Source organism: Macadamia integrifolia, chromosome 3, assembly GCF_013358625.1.
Source record: "Macadamia integrifolia cultivar HAES 741 chromosome 3, SCU_Mint_v3, whole genome shotgun sequence".
Taxonomy (NCBI): domain Eukaryota; kingdom Viridiplantae; phylum Streptophyta; class Magnoliopsida; order Proteales; family Proteaceae; genus Macadamia; species Macadamia integrifolia.
This window is the reverse complement of record NC_056559.1, coordinates 29,909,994-29,937,682: the sequence shown is the minus strand read 5'-3', so window position 1 is coordinate 29,937,682 and position 27,689 is coordinate 29,909,994. Positions and strand designations below refer to the sequence as shown.

At 38.6% G+C, this 27,689-nt stretch overlaps 1 protein-coding gene across 3 annotated transcripts; it reads right to left on the bottom strand.

Annotated features, from left to right (window-relative positions):
* Positions 1-72: 72 nt before the first annotated feature.
* Positions 73-27,370, bottom strand: LOC122073984 (chaperone protein dnaJ A7A, chloroplastic-like). 3 transcript variants are annotated; one of them, XM_042638739.1, is made up of 9 exons: positions 27,086-27,370; positions 23,573-23,694; positions 23,438-23,494; positions 17,927-18,068; positions 17,687-17,744; positions 6,694-6,736; positions 1,629-1,677; positions 1,457-1,537; positions 73-1,334 (listed from the first exon to the last, which is right to left on the bottom strand). In XM_042638739.1, exons 2-9 carry the CDS (start codon positions 23,680-23,682, stop codon positions 474-476), a joined length of 1,401 nt encoding a protein of 466 aa, XP_042494673.1. In that variant the 5' UTR covers positions 23,683-23,694; positions 27,086-27,370; the 3' UTR covers positions 73-473. The 3 variants fall into 3 exon arrangements, with proteins under 3 accessions (XP_042494673.1, XP_042494675.1, XP_042494674.1); XM_042638741.1 differs by lacking the exon at positions 23,438-23,494 and having other exon boundaries at positions 27,086-27,367; XM_042638740.1 differs by lacking the exon at positions 27,086-27,370 and having other exon boundaries at positions 23,438-23,505.
* Between the last annotated feature and the right edge of the window lie 319 nt (positions 27,371-27,689).

The following is a 27,689-nucleotide window of genomic DNA, read 5'->3' as shown; positions in this document are numbered from 1 at the left end:
TTTTTTTTTTTTTTATCATATATGATCATCAAACTGCTCAAAAATCTCATTTTAAGTACAAATGCAAAGAGCTTGACAAATGGATAGATTATACATTTGAATTTGATGGATAAACATGGAGTTTCAGGTTTCATATGCTTTTCAGACTATTAAATTATTAGGTGAATGGAATTGATAAACAAAACAGAGAGAGAATAAGCAGAACCCTTCCCCCACCACCCCCCCACCCCCAAAAAAAAAATATTCTTTCCTCATGGCCTATCAATCTATATTTCAAAACTTAAACCAAAAACAAAACAATACCTATTACTACACTCAACACTGCTCCTCTTCCAACCCAATTCAAAGATCCCAGGATCGAATTTCCCCTTTGCAAATACATAAATTGCCAATTGGAACTCATCTTTGAGAACAAAAAATATTTATGGATTGGTGAGGGCAAGTGTGAGATGAATAAACAGGGGTGATGACAACTATCTTCTACTGTTTGCAGTCTTGGCTTTGTTGAGGCCGGCAAGCTCTTCCATGAGTTTCCTTTCTTCACTGCTCAACCTTTTTGGGATCTCAACTTGCACACGAACCAACTGATCACCCCTCATGTTACTTTTATTGAGTAGTGGCACACCTTTCTTTGCCATCACCAGGGTCGTACCTGGCTGGGTACCAGAAGGAATCTTCAAATCAACCATGCCATCTACTGTTGGAACCTTGATTGTAGTCCCTAATATGGCATCAACGTATGACACCTTGCAGGTGTAGAGAATGTTGGTATCATCACGTTTGAGTACAGGGTCTGGGAGAACTTCAATAACAACGAAAAGGTCTCCAGGTGCTCCACCTCTCCTTCCAGCATCACCTTCCGATCGAACCCTCAACCGGCTACCTAAGTCCACACCAGGAGGGACTTTCAGACTGATCCGTTTTGTCCTCCTGACTCGCCCATCTCCCCCACATGTGTTGCAAGCGGTAGACATCTCCCCAGTCCCCCCACATGTATTGCAGGTCATTACTTGCTGGAAAACCCCCAGTGGTGTCCTTGCCGATGAAACAACTTGACCCTGCCCACCACATGTGCTACATTTTGTTGGCTTCGTCCCTGGTTTCGCTCCTGAGCCATTGCAGTTGCTACAGGTCTCAAGCCGGGTTATCTCAATCTCTTTTTCCACCCCAAAAACTGCTTCCTTAAAATTCAAGACTAGATTGTAAATCTGGTCATCGCCATCCACTGGCCTACGTCTGGAACCTCTGCCTCCCATACCCATGCCACCCATACTGCCCATGCCACCCATGCCTTCAAACAATGACTCAAACAGATCAAATGGGCTGCTGAAATCCTGTATGAGAAGGTACATGTTACTTGCATGGAAAAACAAAAATAGTACATTACGAAATTTTAATCAGCAATCCTCCTTCCCTGCTCCCCCACCCAGAAAAGAAAAGGTAAAAGGGAACTTACCCCCATGCCCATACCAGCACCTTTAAGCCCAGCCTCCCCATACTTATCATATAAGGACCGTTTCTCATCATCCGACAGGACCTGCAGAAAATGTTATCTGGTTTGTAAGCAAATAACTCAAGTCCATAGGTGTCATTTATGAAGAAAAATTATAATAGTATTGGCCCCTTACCTCATAGGCATTACTTATCTCCTTAAATTTCTTCTCTGCTCCAGATTCTCTGTAATAGAGCAAAAATTACTGCCTATGAGTGACTGTAAGATCAAAGATGGACGCAGAAGCAAACACAGAACATTATGCCACATGAATGTTTCGTGTACATTTTGCACACAAACACTAACCCAGATGCCAAGCGAAGGGAGATTTTTTCTTTTTGGGGGAGGGGAGGGAGGGAAGAACCCCAAGTGAACCTGATTCAAAAGTGGACCCGGTCATCTTTAGTCCACACAGGTAACTCTGCCTTTCTTACCTATGCTTCATCTCCTTCTTGGATTATTGACTCCGGTGCTTCGTGCCCTATGACTGGTAAGTCAAAACTTGTTTTCCTTCATTTCCAAAAGTAATGATTTTTTTTCCTGTTATTCTTGCTAATGGTTCTTCTACCAAAGTGACAGGTCATAATGTGGCCCACGGTTCTAAAAAACGGAATGCAACAGCTAGCACCAGCAGGATTGGCACGGCAGCGGCCTTGACCGACCCCTGATCCTGACCTTTCCGATCCCACTTCTCATGTATGGTTCAAGGGTAAAATCGTAATAAAAACTGATTTTTTTTTTTAAAACAGGGGTAGATCTGTCTGATACAGTCCGATCCAGGCTGTTCTGGAAAGGTATCAGCCTTGACCGATCCCGTTACCATTCCCAAGTTTTAGAACCTTGGTGTGGTCTCTCCCATCTCATCTATGAATCTGCCTCCAGTACTTTATGTTCCCAAATTATCTTAAGCCTTCTCTTTGCTAGTTAACTTACTAGATCTCTTCATTGTTCTATTACATTTCCCTTATTATGTTTTTCAAGACCCCAGACATACGATTGGTGGAGGGCTTGAAAGGTCTGGCTTATGTTATTTGGATGGCACAGGTCCATCTACTGTTGCTAGTACAACTACTAGTGTATCTCCTCTTCATTGGCATTCCATCTTGGATATCCCTCTTTATCCAAGCTTCAGTTAAGGGTTCCAATTTGTCGCTCCCTTTCTCATATTGAGTGTGAAGCATGTGAGCTCAGGAATTCCCTGCTCGTAGTGTGTCTCGCAGTTGATCTCTTATTTTTTATTTTTTAGTTCATTTTCATATTTGGGGTCTCTGTTGTGTCAGTAATAGATTAGGATTTTCCTATTTTCAGTTTTGTTGATGATCATTTTTGCTTGACTTGCATCTATTTGCTAGAGGATCGGTCACAATTTCTATTTGTGTCAAAAAAATTAGTTAGATGCTTCTATTAAAAGTTTTCGGTCTGTCAATGCTCTTGAATATACTCAATGAGAAATCTCTGAGTTTTGTTTGGCTAATGGGATGATTCATCAAACCAGTTGCTCATATACTCCTTAAAAAAATGGGATAGCTAAAAGGAAGAATAGACATTAGTTGGAAATTGCCTAGTCTATTATGATTCATATGCATGTGCCCAAAGAATTTTGGTGTGATGTTGTTCTTACTACATGTTATCTCATTAACCGAATGCCTTGTCTATTTTAGATAATCATACTTCCTTTTCTATTTATATCCAAATAATTCTTTGTTTAGTCTTCCGCCTTGTGTTTTTTGTTGCATTTGTTTTGTTCACATTTTAACACTTCACATTAATAAATTGTCTCATTGAGCTATTAAATGTATTTTTCTTGGTTATTCTATAACTCAGAAGGGGGTGCTATGACCCAGTTTCTCATCGACAATTTGCCACAACTAATGTCACTTTCTTGAAATTTGAAAGTATTGCTTATTATTCTTCTCTTGCTTCCCCACTAACCTTTCGCGCAACTCCTACTCCTGAATCACCTCTTCCAATTTCTATCTCTATTGATGATGCTTCTCCCCTACCGATTGTTGCTCCTCCACTATAGGTATATTAGTGGTGTAAGACGATCGTGTCACCATCTTCCACTATTGCGATTTTTCTGACTTATCAATTTCCCTTCAAAAAGGTCCACCCTCTTGTACTTAGAAATCCATGATTAGTTATCTATTGAATGTTGTGTCAATTTCTCATCTTCCATCTCCTCTTCGTAATTCTACTTTTCTTTGTCTACTAACTCTGTTCCCAACCAATGCCCTTAGCTGCTTCAATGGTCAAAATCTTACATTGTACCTTGGGAACCAGGTATCAAGTATTGGTACCTCAAAGACCTAAAAAAAAAAACTCTGTTCCCAAAACCCATTATGAGGCCTTATTTCATCATGGGTGGAAAGTGGCTATGGAAATGGATGTGTTGTTATCTCGACAGACATGGACTATTGTGGATTTACCTCATGGTAAGGATCTTGTGCATTGTTGATGGGTATATATTATTAAATATAATCTTGATGGTTCTCTTGAGCGCCTTACGGCACTGTTGGTGCCCATAGGATATATTTTTGGTGTGGAGTACTTTGAAACCTTCTCTCCAGTAGCCCAGTTGAATATTGTTCATGTTCTCATCACCTTGGCTGTCAATCTCGACTGGCCTCTTCACCAAATGGATATCAAAAATAATTTCTCTATGGTGATCTTAAAGAAGAGGTTTATATGGAGCAACCTCTAAGGTATGTTGCTCAGGGAGAGAATTCAAGTAGACTTTGCAAACTTCACAAGGCCATCTATGGGTTGAAGCAATCAACACGTGCATGGTTCGACAAGTTTAGCTCTATTGTTATTCATTGTGGTTTTTCACAATGCTACTCAGATTAGCTTTGTGTTTGTTCAGTGCCAGAAGTTTAAGATTGTTATTCTTGTTGTTTATGTGGATGATACCATTATATCTGGCAATGATGCCTCTGGTATTACTAAAGTGAAATCATACCTTCATCGACACTTTCAGACGAAAGACTTGTGCTCTCTCTAGTATTTTCTTGGCATTGAAGTTCTTTGGAGTGAGAAAGAGATTAGCTTGCCTCAAAGGAAATATGTACTTGATCTTTCATCTGAGGCAAGGTTGTTGGTTGGCCTCAAAGCCTGTTGATATTCCTATGGATCCACATCAAAAGTTTGATACTAATAGTGAAGACTTTGAAGACAAGCACCAATATAGGAGATTAGTGGAAAAACTTATCTACCTCACTATTACTAGACCGGACATATCATTTGTTGTTGGTGTTGTTAGTCGATACATACAATCTACTAAGAAGGTTCATTGGGAGGTAGCATGTCGTATTTTGATGTATTTAAAAAGGGCTCCATGGAAGGGGCTCATCTATCGTCCCCATTAGAGTGTACATGCATTCCCCGAAGAAAGTTCATCGGGGAGGCAGCCTGTCGTATTTTAAAGTATTTGAATTGGACTCTAGGGAAGAGGATCATCTATCATCCACATAAAAGTGTTGATATAGTAAGCTTCTCTGATGCTAGCTAGGCAGATGTTGATGGTGATAGAAGATCAACCACAAGATATTGTTCATTCATGGGTGGTAATCTTGTCACTTGGCAGAGCAAGAAACAAACTATAATTGCAAGGTCAGAGTATCGAGTCATGGCGCTTGGCGCATACTACAGCCGAGTTGATGTGGTTAAAGTCATTACTTTATGAATTGGAATTTCCAATCACTCAACCCATGAAGATGTTTTGTGATAATCAACTACACTGCAAGAAATCCTATATTTCATGAGAGGACCAAGCACATTGAAGTGACTTGTCATTTCGTTCGAGATGCTATTATGAATAAAGTTATTGCCATTCCTTTTGTTGCTTCCGCTGACCAACTTGGTGATATTTTTACCAAACCCTTGTTTGGTTCTGCTTTCAAGAAAGGATGTTCCAAGCTGGGCATGGTTGATCTGTCTGCTCCAGCTTGAGGGGGATTGTTAAGTGATATGGACCACCGTGGGGGTAAAAGGGTACATGGGTATCTTGATGGCTTGGCTATTATGTCACTCACAAGTCCATACGATGGAGTTTCCATATCAACTTTATTTTTTTCCTAGTTGGGATATTATTCAATTTCCTAGTTAGGACAGGTTACGATGGACTTTGTTTCATATTCTCTTGTAAGTGGCAGAGATATAAATAAAGGAAAGGAGGATACTGCTAGGCACAATTCTGTGTGCTCCAGCAGTCTTGATTCTTCTTCTTCTTCTCTCATTCTGCTTTATCTTCCTCTTGCAATTGCTGGTTGTTAGTACTTGACACTGTTACACACAAAAATATAAATACTCACATTTGCATTTTGGAATCACCACTCTCATGAACACAGACGACAACCATACAAACAGAGTACCCAACTTTTCCCCTAGTTGCAAACAATGTAAGGTCTAACCTTTAGGACAAACAATCTCCCAAAGTAATCAATGCAAAATAAAACCATTTAAACACTTTGAATTGGGTTTGATGGATGCATATATCCAACATCTGCCAAGTTATTTTTGTCCCTTATGGGGGTTAGCAATAAAATTCAAACAAGGTTGTTATATGACTAAGCATGGGAAATCTGTTCAGTAATAAGGCCAAAAGTAAGCATTATACACTCCAGAATATTGATCTTACCACTAAGATTTGCAAGATAGATAACTTACTTTCTAAGATAAATAAGTAAATAGTATAGGCATTTAAATTTTCCTTTTGGAGACATCCCAATAAAAATGGATGCATAAATCGTTATACTTTAACATCTAACATTCAGCAGAGGTAACTCCTAAATGGAATCAATAGGATACTAGTTCGTTTTATTTAAAGTAACATCTTAATACTGCTGAAGTGATCTTCCAGATTGCAAATAAAGAGAACCAAATGCAACACCAAGATTCACCGTCCAACAGAGATCACCAGTTTTTATAGTCAGGACACTCGGACAAAGCAAGCAACTATAGCACAATCATAAAAAAGGATATAAGCAGTGTACGAGGCTCCTACCACTGCAGGGTCTGGGGAAGGTCATAATGTATGCAGCCTTACCCCCACTCACTCTGCGGAGAGGCTGTTTCCTAACTCGAACCCATGACCACTAGGTTGCAATGGAGCAACTTTATTGTTGCACCAAGCAACCTTACCCATAGCACAACCATATAATACAAAAATCCAAGGCAGGGGGAAGGAAGAGAGGACATACTTGTTAACATCAGGATGATAATTCCTCGCAAGTTTCCGATAAGCTAAATAGAGAGAAAGAAAGTTGTTAGTAAATTACGGATGATAAAATTATTTAATAGAAACTTATGGAAGCATTAATCATTATCCTTAACTTTCATAGCTAAAGCATGAGAAAATAAAAAGTCACAAACAAAAAGCAATACTTGAACCAGTTCAGGTAAAGAAAGGATTACTCATCACATAGTTTGGATTCCCTACAACTTAATCAGGTCATGATTTCAAGTATCAGGATCGGACCGAACTTATCAATCACAACACATCTTGGGATCCATAGAGCCATGGTTTTTCGACCGAAATCTCATGAGATATTTCAATTTCAACCTCGGTCGAAACAAAACTGCGTGCAATGTTTCGACCAAAACTAGAATGGGTCATTGTTTCGACATATTTTGACCAAGACCTGCGAATCCAACTCCAACCCCCTGCTTCTAAGTTTCTTTATACCCTTGTGATCTATATCCGAGGTTGGGGTACCTAAAGTATGTTGATGATGAGACATATCAAGCTGCTATAATGGACTTTGAGCGTTTCTTCATACATGCCATAACCATCTTTTGTGATAAGGTTCGGAAGAATGGTTTCGTTGGCGGTGGCATTCTTCCTCATCTTTCAAGCCCACCCAAAACTCTGTGGTACATAGTTGGAAAACTAGGTTTTTTAACTCCACTCGCCCTTTTCAAAACCTCGTGAGTTGGGCCAGTTATTTTTTTCCTTCTCTGAGTGAGGACTAAGGAGAGACTGAAGCTATGGTTGCTTCACAATGAGAAGAAAAAGAAGGGGCTAATATTGAACAACGACAAAACTTCTAGGGTTTTGTTTAGTTGTAGGCCAAAATTTGATGTACATCCACATCCATCATGGGCTGCCGCAGGAGGAGAGTCCAGCCCAAGGTGGGCCAGGCCAAAGAGGGCTATCAGCTCCCACTTAAGTCCACTTAAGTGACTAATTTATTAATTAATAATAAAGGCCCATTGGGCCCATCGATTTAGTCATTTAAGTGATTAGGCCCATCGATTTTCTTGCAATAAAGCCCATTAGTGGCTATTAGTTAAGTGACTAATTAGTTTCCTAATTCAACTAGGTATCTAAGTGTAGTCCTAGTAGGAGTACCACTCCTAGTTCTAATGCGACTGCTATTAGTTAGTTTATGCCCTCTATTTATAGAGGAGCTCTTGTACTCAGATTTCTCAGATTTGAATAAAGTAAATTGCAGTCAATTGCTTCTAAACAGCCGAGATAGCTGTGGGTGAGATGCCCAGGCTGAGATAGCCACCCCACCCACAATTCTCTTGGTTACCTTTCTCTTTTCCCACTTTTATTTACTGTTATTAAAGATCAATCAATCTCCCTTACCTCCCTATTCTGTGAGCTGTTCAACCAGGCCTTTTGAGGGTGCATCCTAGGCTGTCTAAGGATCAATTGATCCTTATCTGAAGGGCAGTCCATCAGTCCAACAGTGGTTCTTGAAGAGTTTCTCTAATTCTCTCTCCTAGGTCTGAAAATCAAGAAGTTAACTTTCTGGTCGGCTGGCAGATTCAGTCCATCTTTGGGGTTTTCTTACCCATACCAGGGCCTACACTCGACCTCAGTTTGGGTCCAATCTGAGCAGCCTTCTTGCAACCGCAGGTAGCCTATCAAATCCCTAGTGCAGGTCTTTTTCTCTCTCCTATCGGATGAGTCTTTTCATTGGGTTGCTGCTGGTTTTGTTCTCGAGTCCTTGGGAGTTTATTTCTAGTTCTAGTTACCTTGTTTACCTGGTTATATTTCTGATTATTATCTGGGCTAGTTAGTGATTTGTCAAGCTAAGTAAAGAGTCTTATCTTATATGGGGTTTGGGGCTGTAATACACTGGGGGTAGTTACTTTGTAATCTACTTCTGTGACGTAGATTACAGAAGCCATCATGTGATGTAGATCCACATCCATCATGGGCTGCCGCAGGAGGAGAGTCCAGCCCTAAGAGGGCTATCGGCTCCCACTTGAGTCCACTTAAGTAGTGATGCAGTACCGAATGTCTACACCGGGAGGAACAAGAAGGTCGACCCAAGTGGCTGACTGGGTCGACCAGATCTGGTCCAAGATAGCCCACGGTTGGGCTACTGATGTTACTTAATTAATCATGATTTAGTTTCTATTTTCAAGTCCTAAATTAGTTTCTAATCTCAGTCATTGTTAGTTTCTAATTCCTGTTTTGAGTTAGTTTCTAATTCCTGTTTTGAGTTAGTTTCTAATTTCATTAGATTACAATTTCCAGTTTTTGTAACTATATGTCAGTAGTTTAGTCAGTCAATTTTTAGAAGCTTTGAGTTTTTATTTTGTAATCCTTCACCCCATCATTATAAATAAAGTTGGGCTGCTAGTGCTGCCCACGATTTTGGATGATTAAAAACTACTGCTGTTGCAATGTCTCTGCTGAATACTTTGTGTTTGATCAAAGTGGCTGGGCTTGGTGTGTGATCCAAGTGACTCCTTTGTGGCGTGAAGTCCAGGAGGTCTTCTTCAGGCTCTACTAATCTCTTCAAGTTTTCTTTATTCTCAAGGCTTTAACACTGCCACAAATCAGGTATGTTATTTCTGATTCTGCCCAGATTTTCTGAAAAAACAGAGCACTTGGCCCCCTCTGGAAGAACCAGTTCCAGTGGTCGGTTTGCTCCAAGCTTTTGGTTGATTGTTCCCCTGTACTCCATTAGAGATCAACCCAAAGTAGGCCTGATTCTGTGCTGCCATTAAAGAGATTCAAAATCTCTAGAATATTGTCCTGTAGTGATTCTGCCAGAATACAACCAGAATCGATAGCCTGATCTGTCTTATTCTGTTCTGATTAGTTTCTGCCATTATTTTGGGAACTGTTGCTCCTTATTATTGCTGCTGGTTTAGTCTATTTGACCTACTGATATCTGGTCTAAGGCCCAATTGAATACTGTGATCGATAGCTACTGTTTTCTTCCTTTTCTGTTCGTCTGATTATTGTTGGTATATTAATCTTCTGTGGATCATTGTGGAGGTTATGTGGTTGTTCTTTGGTTTAGAAAATCCTGGAGTTTGGGTCTAGTTTGATTTAACAAATCTAGTCCTACATTAAGTGGCTAATTTATTAACTAATAATAAAGGCCCATTGGGTCCATCGATTTAGTCACTTAAGTGATTAAATTACTAGTTATTAATAAAGGCTCATGGACCGATCGATTTGCTTGTAATAAAGCCCATTAGTGGCTATTAGTTAAGTGACTAATTAGTTTCCCAATTCAACTAGGTTTCTATGTCTAGTCCTAGTAGGAGTACCACTCCTAGTTCTAATGTGACTGTTATTAGCTAGTTTCTGCCCTCTATTTATAGAGGAGCTCTTGTACTCAGATTTTTCAGATTTGAATAAAAAAAATTGCAGTCAATTGCTTATAAACAGCCGAGATAGCTGTGGATGAGGTGCCCAGGCTGAGATAGCCACCCCACCCACAATTCTCTTGGTTACCTTTCTCTTTTTCTACTTTTATTTACTGTTATTATTCCTTATCTGCTTTGAACATCAACTCAAGAGTTTTCAGATCTGTAAGAGCATGCAGAACCATAACCGACCAGCAGTGAAGATCAAGTTTTGAAGATCAATTGATCTCCCTTACCCCCCTATTCCGTGACCTGTTCAACCAGGCCTTTTGAGGGTGCATCCTAGGCTGTCTAAGGATCAATCGATCCTTATCTGAAGGGCAGTCCATCAGTCCAACAGTGGTTCTTGAAGAATTTCTCTAATTCTCTCTCCTAGGTCTGAAAATCAAGAAGTTTCAAAACTTTCTAGTCAGCTGGCAGAATCAGTCCATCTTTGGAGGTTTTCTTACCCATACCAGGGCCCACACTCGACCACAGTTTGGGTCTAATCAGAGAAGCCTTCTTGCAACTGCAGATAACCCATCAAATCCCTAGTGCAGGTCTTTTTCTCTCTCCTATCAGTTGAGTCTTTTGATTGGGTTGCTGCTGGTTTTGTTCTTCAGTCCTTGGGGGGGTTTATTTCTAGTTCTAGTTACCTTGTTTCCCTGGTTATATTTCTGATTACTATCTGGGCTAGTTAGTGATTTGTCAAGCTAATTAAAGAGTGTAAGCTGATATGGGATTTGGGGCTGTAATACATTGGGGGTAGTTACTTTGTAATCTACTTCTACATTAAAATTATGGTTTATGAATGGTATAGTGCCCAAAAAAAAAAAATTGACGCAGTGAGTTTCACATGACTTGGGAAAAAATAGAGTCTAAGAAACTCATACTGACTTGGACCTAGTCTAGTCATTTCTCGAACCGAACAAGTCTTCAAGACTCCTAACCAGGTTTCTTTTTTTCCTTTTTTACTCGACTCGTCTCACACGCCTGAGTCAAAACCTAGTTTTCCAACTATGACGAGGTATTGACATAGAATAGGAAGAAGGGCTTTGTAATGTATTTTCAGTTTTAATTTTGACGTAGTTGATTGTTCACTTATGGAATTACAGTTGCAACACGTGCACACTTGTGTGTGTATGGTGTACTTGTAGTTGTATGTGCTAACATTTTGACATTTAATAATATCAAATGATTTTTCTCCGTTTGTAAATTGTAATTGCATATTTTAGTTACTTTTGCTCATTTTTTTATGTTATAGTGCATAATTATGAGTGGCATAAGCTATATTTGAGAAATATACAGCTAAGGTATGCCATACACTCCCAATTTAGGGTAAGAAACAAAAAATAAAAATTTTGAGTGTTTTTTTTTAACAATCTAATGTTCCATTGTGTTTAGGGATGCATAATTAGGATCTCCGTGAAGTTTCGTGCCAAAATTTTCCCATTTGACCACAATATGGTCAAACAAAACCCACCAAAATTTTCCGAGTCTCAAGCGAAATTCGGTTGTTTCATGAAATATTTCGCTTTCAACCTTGGTCATAACTGGCTTCCTGAACCTTGCACAGAGCCCCATCAATAAATAAGAATATAAGATATTGATCCCCAAAAGGTCTGATGACTATGCTTGCTTACCCTGTTTATTCCCAAAACTTGATGCAGAATTCCAGTAAGAAGAGATGTTGCGCCTATTGATTTGGGTTTGGTTTTGTTTTTTTGGGTCCAACTGAATCTATGATTCGACTGTGGTTTAAGTAAGACTTAATTTGAGTGCCCAATGGGTTATATGGGCCATGGGCTTTATATTTTTTGGGTTCACTATTGTAATAGCCAATTCTATAAGCCCAAATATTAGGGATTTAAGTCCTATATGGGATTAAGTAGTTAGTTTCTTAATTACTAAGGGCCCGTTTGATAACGCGTTTCTGCTGTTTCTGTGTCAATAAACGACATAAACGGAACAAAAAGCATTTGACAAACTCGTTCCGTTTCTCCTGTTTTCATAAATAGAAATCAAATTTATGGTGATTTCTGTTCCTAGAAGCGGACATGGTGAAACAAGTATGACTTGTTTCGCCATTTCCAAAAACAAGTGAAGGAAGGGATTTTGGGTGAACTCACACCTCTCTTCTCAACCTCAAACGGCTCCATGGCTTTGCAACTTTGAAGATCGAAACTAACCAGTAAATATAAAGAAAAATATTTCGAAAACCCCCAATTGTTTTCTTTCTAAGAAATTACCTGTTCAGGAGACACTTGTGGCAAAACTTAATGGTGCAAAGCTTGCCATTCTTCAGATTCTTACAAGCCGACGAAAAACCCATGGTTTTTTGCCAGCACTGCTACGGGTTCATTCAAAATTTAACAAAAACGAAGGAAACCCAATTCCCTAATTCAGGTTTCATGTCTTAGTCTAATTTACCTAATGACAACTCTTTCCATTCTCGGAATCGTAGATTCGGCCCCCGATAACTCGAATTCCTGGACATTTTCTGCGCTTTGACGACGAAGAACAAGGAGATTGAGAAGGCAATGGTGGTGCCTCTTGTTGGCTCTGTCCAGCATCTGATTCTGCATGAGATTGGTTAAGATTTAGATTAGGATTCTCCTTCTTATCCTTCTTCTTGTGCTTGTTAGGCGACGAGATGGGATTCAAAACGGAAGCCTGCGATATTGCCATTGGAGTACCTTTAAGAGCTCTGAAGCTAAATAGTAAAGACGCGAACGACAAAAAAGGGGTTTTGTCCAAGAGAAAATTTGAATCGGCGCCAATGATTGCAGCTCGAGTTGAATCTTCCAGGTCCGATCAGCTTCTCTTACTGCTCCTCGAGTTCTTGCAAGCCCTACTTCAAGCATCTCCAATCTACTGTATTCTTTCGACATTTTTGTGATCAGGGGGAGGAAACGTTTTTAGAAATAGCTTTATCAAACACCAAAAAAACTATTTTTGTTCTCATAAACAAAAATTTATGTTTCTGCCGTTTCTTGACATACAAATGGAAGAAAAGTTATCAAACGGGCCCTAAGTTCTAGAATGTTAGTTTCTAATTTGGAGAGGTTTTTTTTTCTAAAGAATCCTAAGCTGCAAGGATTCCTCCATTCCACGTATAGGAGGTTTCTATTTTCGCTGTTTTCTGTGAAGTAAGAATTAATAATAAAAGATAAGGGGTCATACCGCCCCCAACGATTTTGATTAAAAAATTAAAAATTAAAAAATATTTAAAAAAAAATACCCTCTGGCTATTATGCTGTTTCTCTCGTGTAAAGCAAGAACTTCTGTAAGATGTAGAAAACTCCTAGTGAGAGACTAGCGCTGGCTGGTGAGAAGCTAGCAATGCTCGAGTGAGAAGTTCTTGACATATCCTCTCATCTTTTGGTTTGTTCAATCCTTTCAAACCAAATCCTGCGCATCCAAGTAGAGTAGTTGTTCCTTTTGACTTAATACTATTCAAAGGCTGCTGGGTATTTTGTTGATCTACTTGTTTCTACTGCATGTGAAGATTCTGTTGACAACATACATACCTACGGTTTCTGTTTCCTGCCATTATTGGACTGCAACATTAAGGTACTGATATCTCTACATCTAGCCTTTTGATTGCTTAGATTTTCTGAAGTTATTAAGTGTTATTCAAGTTGTGCCTTCGACCTTAAATGAACTTAATCTGTTCTGCAGATAGGAATGTATGGGTAGTAACTGATGTCTAGTTGCTATTTCTGTTGAGTTGCTGAACTGTAGTTTGTGCCCATTGGATTAACTTGATTATCATCTACTATGTTTGACCTCATGTGGATGAATCAACCCTACTGTGGTGTGGCTCTGATGTGAGATTGCTAAGTTACAGCTTTGTTTCTATTTCTGTAACTAGTTACAAATTTGGATTCACTACTCATATCCTCATATAAACCATTGAATTGGAGCCAAACTTTTGGGGTTTGGAGTATTAAAGACCTATATTGGTGATAGTTTTGTCTGATTTGAGCCCTAGATTGGAAGATATAAAGACCTCTACACTGCTGGTTTGAGTTCCTGCAATTCTGCTAGTGGGTAGGATTCTGAACTCTACTATGGTACTATGGTTTTGGATTGAATTCATTAGAACTACAGCTTCACCAGACATGGTTTCAAGTGTCAGGATTGGATCGAGCATATCAGCCACAATCCTTATTGGAATTCATGAAGCCATTCCATAAATAAGATTATGATCCCCCAAAAGACCAGATGACTGTCTGCTGACCTCATTTATGCCCAAAATCAGCCAGGATCAGTTGGGATTGGCAAATTCAACTCAGGATTAGCTCGAGATAGATGGAATCTTCGATCCAATACTGGATCCCAAATTCAAGATGTCTCCATAATGATCTAGTTCTGGAAAAATCTTCCAACATGGAATGTTTCCTCATAAATCTTAGTTATCTTTTCCCTCCAGGTCTTATCAAGAAAGTTTTTAAAATGGAAATTCCGAAGGCTATGTTAGAAGAAGTTTAAGAATGTCCAAATTGTTGATCAGTAGGTCCTCAAGATACACATCATTTCAAAATCATTTGCTGAATCTCATCTATAGCATATAAGAGAACCAGCTGTACCTATTTATTACTTGATCTATATATAATCTCATGTGTGCTAACAATATTCCCAACAAGGCATTTGAAAAAACGAAATTTCTAGCAAATAAATAATTTCTTAAAAGGTCCATTTGACCTTTATCTCAAATGTCATGTCAAATCACATCAACCTGAACCTGACAACGTCCAAAAATAATAATAACTATAAATAAAACTTGTGGATGCTTCTGGTATAATTTATGGGAAGACAATTCACAATATCCTTATATTTTTTGGTGTGATAAGTATATGTCCATATTTTAACAAATAAGTGCAAATCATTTCTCATTATAGGTGGGCTATTTGGAGCAAGTTTTAAGCTATTTGGAGCAAGTTTTAAGCTATTTGGAGCAAGTTTTAAGTTTCAACTGAAACAATTTTTCGACATAATCTGAGACAAAGCCAGAGGTCGAAACTGGTTTGGTCCAAGTTTCGACCAGTTTCGACCAAAACATGGTCGAATCGGTCAATATAAATCACAGGTTTTGATCAAAACCTGTCATATTTCGGTAGGTTTCGACTGAGTTCATATTTCGCAAGTTTCAAGTCTTTTGACACCAAATCACTTGATTTCTACCCATCTTGTTGCATTCTTCTACTCATTCAACCCTTCTACAGATTGGACTTGCGTGATTGGAGCTTGAAGGTTAGGATACCTCCGGTATGTTGATGATGTGGATTATAACTGGGCTATCATAGACTATCAAAACAACTAAGCACAAAAGTATGTAATGGGATACATATGTGCTACATTCGGAGAAGCATCAACAACATGCACGATGGTACGCAGCTCATGGATTAGACCCGCCAACAAACTCCATGTATTGAGTGGTTAGTGTTGTATACTTGTATTTCCCTACCTAATGTATGTTTTGATTGTTTTAATTGCTTATTTACATTTCCAATAGCTAAATTATATGTAGTCAGTGTTTATAATAGGGTTAGGGTACAGCAGCATTCAGCATACATTAGAAAACTTGGGTCCAAACGACTAGTACAATTTTGGGTGGTTTTTCTGTGAAACTAATTCATTGAATAGGTGTAAATAGGAGTGAAACAAGGCCAGGTTTCTAAAAACCCAACCCTAGTTCCCAAAACTCAGCCCAGGCCCAACCTAACCCTGTCAGGCTCATGCCAACCCAACTCAATCTTAATTGACACTGATTGGGCTAGGTTGGCCCTAATTGGCCCTAATTTTTGCCAGGGTCATGCTAACCCTGATTGACCATGTTTTTTCCATTTGTGTCCTATGCATTAAAAAAAAATAAGCACCAATAAATCAAAATTATGAAGTGCAACACAATAATAGATGTCTAGGACACCTGACCATAAGAATCAATGACCCAAATTTCATTATTCTAAATAAATGGATAGGATGATAGCCCTAGATTATATTATATAAAATCAAGGCCATGTTGAGCCGGGAGGCCCAACCCTAAACCCTAACTTAGGGTTAGGGTTGGTTGAATTTTCAACCCTAACCCGCCCTCAGAGTCAGAAATCTTAGCCCAAGCCCTATACGGGCTCAGGACAAGTTCGAGCCGTCAGGGCCAAACTTACACTCCAAGGTGTAAAATGGTAAAAATAGTCAACACAAAAAAGGGGTCAAAAAACCATTTTCTGAACCTCAAAACCTAGGTTCCAATTTTGGCCCAAAAAAATCCCAGGTTTCGACTAGGTTTTGGTTTTGGCCAACCACCTTGATGTGGAGCAAGGCTTCAAATTCATAGAGAGTGGAAGCCAATGGGGAACCTCCTCCTTTCTTCTAAGGTTAGAGGTTCACTCCAAAGAGAACAATGAGATGAACCACATAACTACAGCCCCTCCTCCTTCTCCTCCTCCTCCTCCTCCTCCTCCCCCTTCTTTTATTTTGGAAAAAAATTGAAACCTGTCCTCCCATCTCTCCCCCTAGTTTGGGAACAAACTACAAGGTGATGCACCATAACCAAATGTTAAGGGAGGGACCCAACATGGACTCCATATCTGCCCATGTCTTCTTGTGTTAACACAGGTTAATGTAGAACTAGAATCAAAAGTGATCATAATCCCAGGCAGGATCTGAAATTCGGGCTGTATAGAGAAGATTTCCTCCAATAGTCTTGGTTTTAGCTCTCGAACAGTCTCACAACAAACAAATAAAAGGAAAATAAGAAAAGAAAGAGAATTCGACGGAGGGTTGAGAAGAGGGGAAGAACTAGTGAATGGGCATCTCACCCAACTGCGTCCCACAACACAGCAGCATAAGCCATCTTTTTTTTTTTTCATTGATAAATTTGTGTTCAATGTTGTAACCCCTCACAAACTTATATAGAAGACTCAAAACTGAATCAAAAGCTAAAGAAAAAAATGCCTAACCCAATCCATAACTAATTAGGAAACCCAAACTGACTAAAAAACTGAAATAACAAAGGAAATAGACTTAAAACAGGACTCTAACTAAACTAATGAATTAAATCCCGTTTTCCTACTTTCTAACAATATTTTACGCCTAGTAAAGTGGTCCATTACAAAGAAAACCCAGGGGATCAAAAGTCCAACACATACATAACCCAACCCAAGGCTTATTTGCAATAAAAGAAGCCCATTAAGTGACTTATCTGCATCACAGGTGCTTCAGGGTAAGCAGGCATGCCCCTGTAAGTTGTAAAATAGGTCATAAGTTCAAACAAAAAGCAGTGTTTAGGATCCCCAAGTCACTATAGCCTACTGAACCCATTAGCCTGATGTTATATCATTTAAATCTCAAAAGAAAGAGCAGAGTTAACAATATGACTAAACTATAAAAGGAATTGACTCCATGTGATGCGCTCATACACATCATACAGAAGTAAGGAAAGAGTGAGGTTAGTATACAACTAATTAATAAAGGAATGACTCCACGTGAGAGACATGAGACATCATACAGAAGCAAGAAAAGAAAGCTACATCAGAAAACTTAAAGAACAGTATCATATAGAAAGAATCTGGAATGTGTACTACTTACCACTTTTTATTTCAGATTTACTCGCATTCCTTGACACCCCAAGGACAGAATAATAATCCTGTACATCATTAATACATGTGTCCATGAGATGTAAGAGCAATGAGTAACTCGATGCTGAATCACTATACAGGAAATTGAAATAGTGCAATAAAAATTTGTGTAACGGAAACAATAAACCAAATCAGTACCTCATATAGCCACAAAATGTCACTAGGAAGTGGAGTTGAAAAGGATACTCACACTATCAGCTCTAACAACAAGCCTCGCCCCCTTGTGATGACGAACATTTTGAGTTGGCTTTGTATTAAACAATGCATGCAAGGAGTCATGTGACAATAAGCTTGAATGTTTTGACACCAAATAGTTTATCTTGCTTGAAATTCTGCACACGAGATAAATACATGTAGGTTAAATTAATCTAGTGAAACAGAAACAAATTTCACCTTCTAAAGCCATGATCACAAAATAAATTAAATAAATATAATCACCAGAAATCATTTTATATTTTAGATGTGAAGAAGGAAATCATTCTTCAACCAACCATTAACCAATATTAAATAACCAACAATTTTATTTCTTGTATTAGGATAAATCAATGATCATATCAAAATTGAAGATGTAAAACAGCAGAGTAGATGGGCATATCCAGATGATACTTCATTCTCAGAATCTCTTTCAAATTTTCCAAGAACCCACCTCTTCATATGTAAAAGCACTTACCACTAGTTCTGCTGGAAAAGCCAGTCCAGTAAAAATTAATTCTGGTGGAGAAACCTCAAACAGAAGGGAGATCAGATTCAGAGAGGAGATTAAAGGCCACCAAAGAGCCAAAATCATAACAGCCAGGAAAATTTCAGCCAAAGAAAGTTCTGGATTTTTTTTTTTTTTTTTTTTTTGGGGGGGGGTGTGCGGGGTGGGGGGGAGGGGGGAAGTAATTTGGCCTAGGAACCTTTGGAAGAGGTCACTGCTCCAAGTAAAAAAACAATAACTCTTGTTTATAATTTGAGCAGATGCCACCATAAATAAAGCATTAGAGACAAAAACACAGAGAGTACAATATGCCACCTTGTCTAAGACCAAGAAAATCTAAACAATACCCAGCTCAACTCAACTCAACTAAGCCTTATCCCAACCTTAGTTTGAAATGTCGGTCAAAATCCGAAATTTTGACGAAATATATTGTCACAAAAAAATGGCATGCAAATTGAGGGGGTATTCAATGTATCGTTTTTTCACCAAAATGGACCATATTTCAGTGCCATTTTGATGGTATATTTCAATGTCATTTCAGCCCTTCTTTGCCATTTCGGTGGTATATTTTGTTCTCAACCAGGATTTAAATCCCAGCTGAAATTGAAATCTTGAACCTTGAACCCAACTAGGTGCATGTTTGGGTAAGCTTATGGGGCTTCATTCTGGATTTCCAAAAGTTGGCTTCTCATGAGCAAAAAGGTGGGTTTAATTCCTCAATTTGGAATCTTTACCGCCTCCCTGCCCCCAAGATTTCTTGGCTTCTAGCACCGCAGCGGAAAATTCCAAACTGACACACCCCATTGAATCCGCTTTTTTGCTGCCCAAAAGCTGGCTTCTGGAGTCCTAAAAGCTGATGCCCAATTCTATTCAAACCCAAACTTCTTGTCAAACCTAAGGTATGCATGTGTTTTCTCACTATCTCTCGCAGTGTCATTTTTGGCCTGCCCTTAGCTCTTTCAGCTCCTCCAATCTCAATCACATCACAGCTCCTCACTGGTGCATTCAGAGATCTTTATTGCACATGTTCATGCCACCTCAATCAACTTTCTCTCAACTTATCATGTATCGTACCTACTCCTGCTCATTCCTTATTTTATTATTTCTAGTCTTACACCTCATCCATGCCAGCATCCTCACCTAGCTACCCTAATTTAACTTGTGTATTGTTTCTTCTCTACCTCACATGCAACACCATACAAAGAAGGTCCATAATATATCACCTTTAAAAATATCCAGCATTAACTCTTAGTAAATCATTCTGGTTCTCCATTTCTATCAGTTATCAAGTAGTTGAAGGTCTTTAATGAAGAACCAATCCATGGTCCAGATCATGCGCGTGGCTGGGATTAACTTTGATTAGAATGGGTTCAGATCTTATATGTCAGAGCAGGAGAGTCCTTTAAAGTTGGGGGCAATTATGTAATTTTTTTCAATTTATAGTGGAGTTCTAAGGCAGATCATAGGGTTTTGTTTAGCTATCGACTACTAGTTTAAAATATTATATTTTATTGTTAGTCGTGGGATGCAAGCCTAACAATAAATTTCTATCCTCTCGATTTGGTGAGAGGATATTCTCTCCTCTTTTTTATCTTCTCTCTCCCTCTCAATGCTGTCAATTTTCTTCCCTCTTTCTCCCCCTATTTCTTCTCTTCCTCCAGACAAGCACAACATATTCTCCCCCTTCCTCCCATTGTGTGTTTACCTTAGACCCTAAATTTTAGGAGTTAGGCTTCCCTACTTTCTCTCTTCCACCACACCAATCAATCACCTTTTTCTCTCTCTCAATCCACCCCATTTGATCCCTCAAATTCTTGTTAGTTATTTCTTAATTTGAATCTGAAATTTCAGATAATAAAACTTGTTATTATTCCACATTAAATCTGACCAGTGACCACTAGATCTTAGACCAGATCTCAGCAGTCTTGGGTGTAAGATCTGATTACTAGATCTAGGAAAAATCAGCTCTTGAAGCAGAATCTTGAAGATGATTAGCCCATCACCTGCAGACCTATTGTGATCAATCTCTCCCCAATGAATTTTCATATGTAGCAACGATTCAAGGACATTCAAGTTGCCCTGACTCAATCTTCTAACTATCAAGTGTACCTGGACCATCATTAGTTAAAAAGGGGACGGCAAAAAAAAAAAAACTTTGTTCGGTGTGGCATGTTTAAAATGCGAATTAACTAATAGTGTCACTGAATTGACAGATTCATTAATAGTTTCTAGCATGAAGCAGTGACTATCCCATGTGATATGCCTAATCCAGTAAATACTTATAGAGCAGGCTTGGTTCAAAAAACCATAATTTTCTTGACTAATCCACCTTCCAAGCAGAAATTGCAAAACATAGTTTCTGTAACTAACTAACAGAATATAGCAACTCAGAAACTATCTCACAGAACATTGTATCCGCTATTACGAAAATAAGTGGCCACAAACTACTTTTAAAAAATAAGTGTCTACAGATTTCCCAACAGACACACTACTGCTGTACCAAACATTAAATATCATCACAGTTGAAGCCACATAAAACCAATCCTCCTTCAATTCAACCTAACAATCACAAGAAGCATCCAATTTAGACAAGATTTTACTACTTTAGGGTTATGATTGATGTAGATCAATAGTGGTTGAGAGAATGATCAACAATAATCAGTCCGGGTTCATCCCCACATCGACCAGCCTTAATTGGAGGAAGATACTTTCCAGAATATTTTCCAGATTTAGTGGATATCCATCAGCTGTGTTTTATGGAAATTATTAGCCATCATGTTACTGGTTTGAAGGAAGATATTACCAGACTTGTGTGTAAGTCCAGCAGCTGTGTGGAGATCTTTCTGGATGTTGGTTACTTACGATTGTGGACTTCTAGAAGACCCCAAGCCAGCTCGCATGAAGGAGATAATTCAGGACAGAAGTTAAGGAGATAATTTAGGATTACTTTCCTCATTGCAGTAATGACTAAAGAGGAGGTATCTACCCAAATTTGGTGGGCCCATGACAGCTTGCGTGGAGTACATTGAGTCCAGACAGTTGGTGCCATGCATGGGGTTTTAGAAGTTTACTATTTCAGCTATTTTCTATTTTTCATGTAATAGTTAATCAGTTAGTCCCTAATTTGAGATTAAGAATAGAAGTTCTATTTTAATTGGGATTTTTGTTTTGAGATATTTCTAGAAGAACCTAGGATGTAATTGATTGGACTTGTACATAAAGGAATGGCAGCCAAGTCGAGTTTGAGAAGTCTGAGTTTGATTAAGTTTGCAACCATTAATGGTTATGAGATGCAATGAGGTGAGAGGCCCAAGGAAGAGTGAGAGGCTCAACCCGAATCTATCCATCTTCTTCTATCTTTTATTTTGTTTTGATTTTTCATGTAATTGTGTTCCTGGAGTCTCATATTAACCTACTGTTAGCTAGTACCTACGATCCTACTGTAGGTTAGGTCATCTTTGACCTAGCCCTACATTAATGATCCTAGCCCTTAAGCCTTAAAACACCAGTAGTAGATCAAAAGGACATCCTTGGTATTAACAATAATCACTGGCAAAACTAAATTAGATCTGAACTTCGATTTTAATCTCTCGTTAGATGCAATAACACACCCCAACACCCCCCCCCCAAAAAAAAAAAAAAAATCCTCTATCTGAATTGGTTCTCTCAATAGACTTAACCAGGCTAAACTCCCAAGCTGAATCGTTATGATTCAACTAGGTTTCTGAGAGTTCTCAGGACAGGAACTATAAACTATCACTAAAACAGAGTACTTAAAGTAGGACGAAATTAGATTTCTAAGTAACATTAAAAAACCAACTGGCCTCAATATGGAGAAATTAAACAAATTGGAAGAAAAACTGAAAACAGAAGACGGCCATGGAAATGTTTACCATGAACAGATTTGGTTGCCCCTCAATCAAAAGGAAGAAAACACCTAATCGAAAACCATAACCATAGACCCAAATTCCATTACTCTTAAGTTTGATTACAGACTAGTATATATAGACTAAAATTCCTTACTCAAGTTTCCTCAAGCTACTTCGGCCCGGCCCTTATTCAAGCAAGATTAGAATTTAGAGATTTCCTAAAATCTAGACATAACAACTTTGACTCCCTTAGCAGCTAATGACCCAAAACTTAAGCAAAATTAGAAACCCATACCCTGGCCCATATAGGTCCTTTATAATATAAACTAATCCCAAAAAAAAAGAAGAAGAAAAGAAAAGTCCATGTGGCCTAAATAGTAAATACTCGTCATATTTTTTACAAGATAATTTCTTACCAATCCAAACACCCAAAGAAAATTCATGCAGAGTAGTTATAGAAGATCATGCAACGACTGTTGATTCTCTTAGACAGACATGGTACTAAAAATTGGCCCAATGACAACCACTCATGGAAGTTCTTGAGCAATCAAATGACCTAAAACTATGAGTAAGAACTGGACAGTGAGCAAGGTAAAAATACAGGTAGAAGTGAACACAAGGAACATTTTTCTTGGATAAAAGGGGGGGAAAAGAGCCAAGCCATGCTATTTTTTCATTGGAAAAATTTCCACGTTAGAAGGATCAGTAATTACCATTAAATTATTCCTTTTCTGCACAAGCCAAGTTTGTTTTCACAAATATTCAAGAGAGTAGTGTGGCTCCACTTGAGCTTCCAAAAGCTTCTGTAAGGGTTAAAATTTTCTTTTAGCTGTAGTCATATTTTTCTTCCACACATGAATTTTCAGAAATTTCCCCTTCGAAGGGAAAAATAATTATCCAAAAATTCTTTTGAATACACATAAGTTTAAAGGATTGTTAAACAGGAGTGAAGCTGCAACCGCACCAGCAATAATTTACAGTGCATGGAGAATTGCAAGGACATAACCGTGGACCGAAAGGGCACAGTTTGGGTGCATAGACTGACAAACATTCTAAGATTGGAGGCATTACTATCTTAGGACAGTAGTACAAAGCATCTCTTTGTTGGGACTGACAGTCCTAAATGTCTCACGTGTTAAGCTTTCGGGAAGCGCGTATGCCTCTTATCCTCAACATGGATACCAGGCCCCTGCAGCCAAACTGGTCTAGAATCAACACATCCATTTGTTACTAGAAAAATAGTAATACAGAAAATAGAAATGCTCACCCATATTGTGATGATATCGTCAACTTGTTCATGACAGAGGGCCATAACATGGTTTTTGGTTGAACTCCCCATTGCGCAACCCATGTACTACTGCAGGGTATGATCGCCATGAAAGAGATTCTCTGCAATGAAGGGGTTTATCAACTATACATAAATAAATAGCGAAATAACACAATGTAATATGAACATTTAACAGAGACCAAGTTTCCACGAGATAAGGATCAAACACATAAAACCCCATATCCAAACTTCCTTGGCTAGCTTGTCCACTTATAACTCTCCAGATCAAGGCCTCCACCTAAGCAGTTGAGGCTAAAGTAAAGCTTTCTCTAGGAAAACAAAATGTCCCCGGGGATGGCCATTAGAGGAGGAAAGCCACTATATGGCAATAACAGAATCTTTGACTTCTTATGTAGGTCAATACTCAATAGTCACAAATCTTACATAGGATCAGCTGGGCAGTTCACCAAGGATGGAAAAATATAAATCAGCAAATTCATTCATGAAATGCCAGATACCTAACTTTTCTGGACAGTATTAAAATAAAATTATATATTCTTAGAAAAAAAATCTAAAAAGTAAGAAATAGAAAAATGCTAACACTTCTTGGTCAGACCATAAGGGCACTCCAAAGCAAATGAATGCTTAATACCAATATAAGAGCCCTAATCTCAGCTGTCACAAAGCCAGTTACCCCATTGGTGGCACCTTCCAAGACTCCGTGGTTGGGAATTTCGGCCAAAATGCCAAAATTTTGGAGAAGTATCTTCGTTTCAACATGAGTCGAAATGCAATCCTATGCAAAACACAAGGAAGTCCAGATTTCGGTGAAATCTCGGTCATTTCAGTGAAATTTCGAATATTTCAGTGACATGAACCCATATAAAAAGAGAAAAAATTTGACTCATTTCATCAAAATTTCAATCTTTCTTCACCTTTCCACTGAAATTTGAAATTTTTAACCTTGCAAGAAACTGACGGTTACTAGTGAAATATCTTATACAGAGAACTTTAAAAGAAGCAACAATAAGCTTCATCAGGGAGCATGTGATCCAGCATCAGGTCTGAACACCTAATTCTGATGGATATCAATCAGAAAAACTGCATAGCTGATTAGTTAATTAACTTCAGTGTTTATAAGGATCTTATGCTTATGTGTCTTAACCTTTTTGGTGCTTACATCTATTGCATTGCGTGTATATATTCTGATCCTATTCTTTTGTACCGGTTTTAGCTTTTAAGGCTCTGTCTGTTTCCAGGTTAGTTGAAACTTTTCCTTTTCCATGGTTTTTACATGGAAAAAGACAAAGCCAATAAAAATCCATTCATTATCATCCCAGAAAAAAATTATGCAAGAGCTATAACAGAATCCAGATCCGCACGGTGATGAGTTAGGATAATTCTGAACCTCTGACATACAATCATTAAACATGGCAAAACAATTTCCATGTAACTATGATTCAGATTAAAACCACATCATATAACAACTAACAGGAAGCATAAGCTGAGGCTGTAATGAGCAAAAGTACACACAAGACAAGCAGCTATTCCCACAATCCAGATGCTAATCATACGCAACAGAAATATAAATATTCTGCATTCAACCAAAAGAAAGAAAAATTCATCAAGGACAAATAGAAAATCCTATGGCATATGATGAAATATATAATTAATTATATATACATATATAATATTAACAACTGATCATGGATAAAAGAATTTAAGATCACTAGCACCCTGAATTAAAAAGTCCACCCCCTCTGAGCACATGGAGGGATATCATGGCTGGTCCATACCACCAGAGATCCTCCAGTTAGTAATGTGCACCATATTGTAGTAATTCCACCAAGTTTGGCATGTTTCTCTCAGAATAAAAACGATTGAGAAACTCCTTCTATATATCAAATATCTATAGGCTGAACAATTTGAACTCAAAACACACAGGTAGCCCCCCCCCCCCAACCACCTATGTCCCTATATGTATCAACATCATTGTATGAGAATTCCCTCATCAGATAAGCTGTTGGGGGAACTAATCCTTGTGAACAATATCCCCGGGGGAACAAATTACACCTAAAATTCATCATTCTAATTGGACCACTATGCCATGTCCATGGTATGATGGCAATTTAGGGATCTAGTTTACAGCCATCTAGAAAACAACACGACTTAGCACCGCATAGAAGTGAAGAACAGTATTGCAGGTCATACCTATCCAACTCCACCAATGTAGATAGAATTATGAATGATAACCTTTTCTTCTTCTTTGATGGGGATGCAAACCTATAAACATTGATGCACTGTGGATGTTGAACTTATAACCCTCTTTTTTGAAATACTGCTTCAAATATCATTTCCTTTACCTTCTCATAAATTCTACTCATGCTTTGCACTACTCCATTCTCATGATCTCCATAGAATCTCAGGTTTTGTCAAGCTCCAATCAATAATATTCCTTTTATCAATATTCAATATAGTAGCCTAAGATACTTACAACTGCCAATATTATCCACCATAATGTGATTCACCTCGATACAACAACAACTCAGCCTTTGTCCAACTAAATGGGGTTGGCTACATGGATCCTTGAGCGAGTAAAATAAAAGCAACAATATAGGAAAAGGGGGAAAAAGCAAAGGAAAGCAATGATGCAACACCACAGGGGCATCCCACCTTTTCATCCCCTCAAAGTAGTCAGCTACATGTATCTTTGCCTTCCAAACAGCTCAGTTTGAGGTCATACTAGAGTGATTCACCTCGATAAGTGGATCAAATATACATGCAGTAATATTACTCATAGTCTAATAGTCCTCCAGGGAAAAATTTTGTTAAGAACTAATTCTCTTTGCTGTAAAAACATAATGAGAGAGAGAGAGAGAGAGAGTCTACAGCTTTTGTCTGAAATCACCGATCTTTATAAGTGAGCTCAGGAGAGAAGAAATAATGGTACCAATACGGCACAATATAAACTGACAGGAAAATAACTATATGGGTAAAGTTGCTGTGTGTTTTGTAACCTTTCTGAAAGCTTGAAAACAATGAGAAGAGTACAGATATCACCCTACCCCCAACAAGCAGACACACAACACAAGAAAGAGAGGGGGCAAAAAAAGGGTACAGATTCGTTAATCCCTCCTTTAGTTATATGGTTAGGAAACTACAAGCTTTCCCCCTTTCGTATGAACACCTACTTCACTCCTTCATCAGTTAGAGAACCTGAAATGTGTAAGGTAAGGATTCCTCGTCCATCAATGAACAAATTCTTTTATTTAGGGCAACGTCTCATCAAACCTAATAAATAATAGAGAAAAGCAGATAAATGGCAAGCATATACACGCCTAAAATGTCCTCGAGTGATTCAGCTAAAGGAAAAGCAATAAATATCATACAAAAACAAGCAAGAATTTGAAACTCTTCCCTACAACATGGACAAGCATAAAGATTGGGGCGAAACAGAATGGCTTATGCACTCAAAACTAATAAGTAAATTTTAATGCGCATTGATTCCCGAACCTGCGTGTCGTGTTCTTCTTCTTCTTCTTCTGTCTCTGAGCTAATGAGCTGACTTCTGCTGATGCCTTGAAGACGACTCGTGTTGATGCCTCTTGAGAATTGAGGATGTTGGGAGCTTTCGACAGAATTAAAAAGCTCTTCTCGTCTGGTGTGGGCTCGTCGAGTTCCTCACTCCTCGAGGATGAGGCTCAACAGACGACGGGAATCTTTCCACGAGTTAACCTGATATGCCTGAGGCTAAGGAGGGGAGGGGAGAGGAGAGGAAAGGGATGGTGCCTACTACCTAGGCACCGATGCCTGTTGTCAAGTCTTATCTAGACCGTTCGATCCCGATCCGACCTAATGTGCTAGCGTCAGCCGGTCCGGCCAGGATATTTCAAAATAAAGGGTTTAAATGGTCATTTCCCCTTTTTACGTAAGGAGTTATCAGCTTCTGTTTGAAGGTTAGGGATTTCCATGCGGATATCGTGGGCTAAATCTCCTACGTCACACTAAATCATACTGTTGAAAACTGTTTCATTAGAGAGGGCCCACAAGAGGTTGGACAAGAAATTAGAAGGGAAAATTACTTGATTACCCACTTATAGGTTTCCCTTTACAAAAT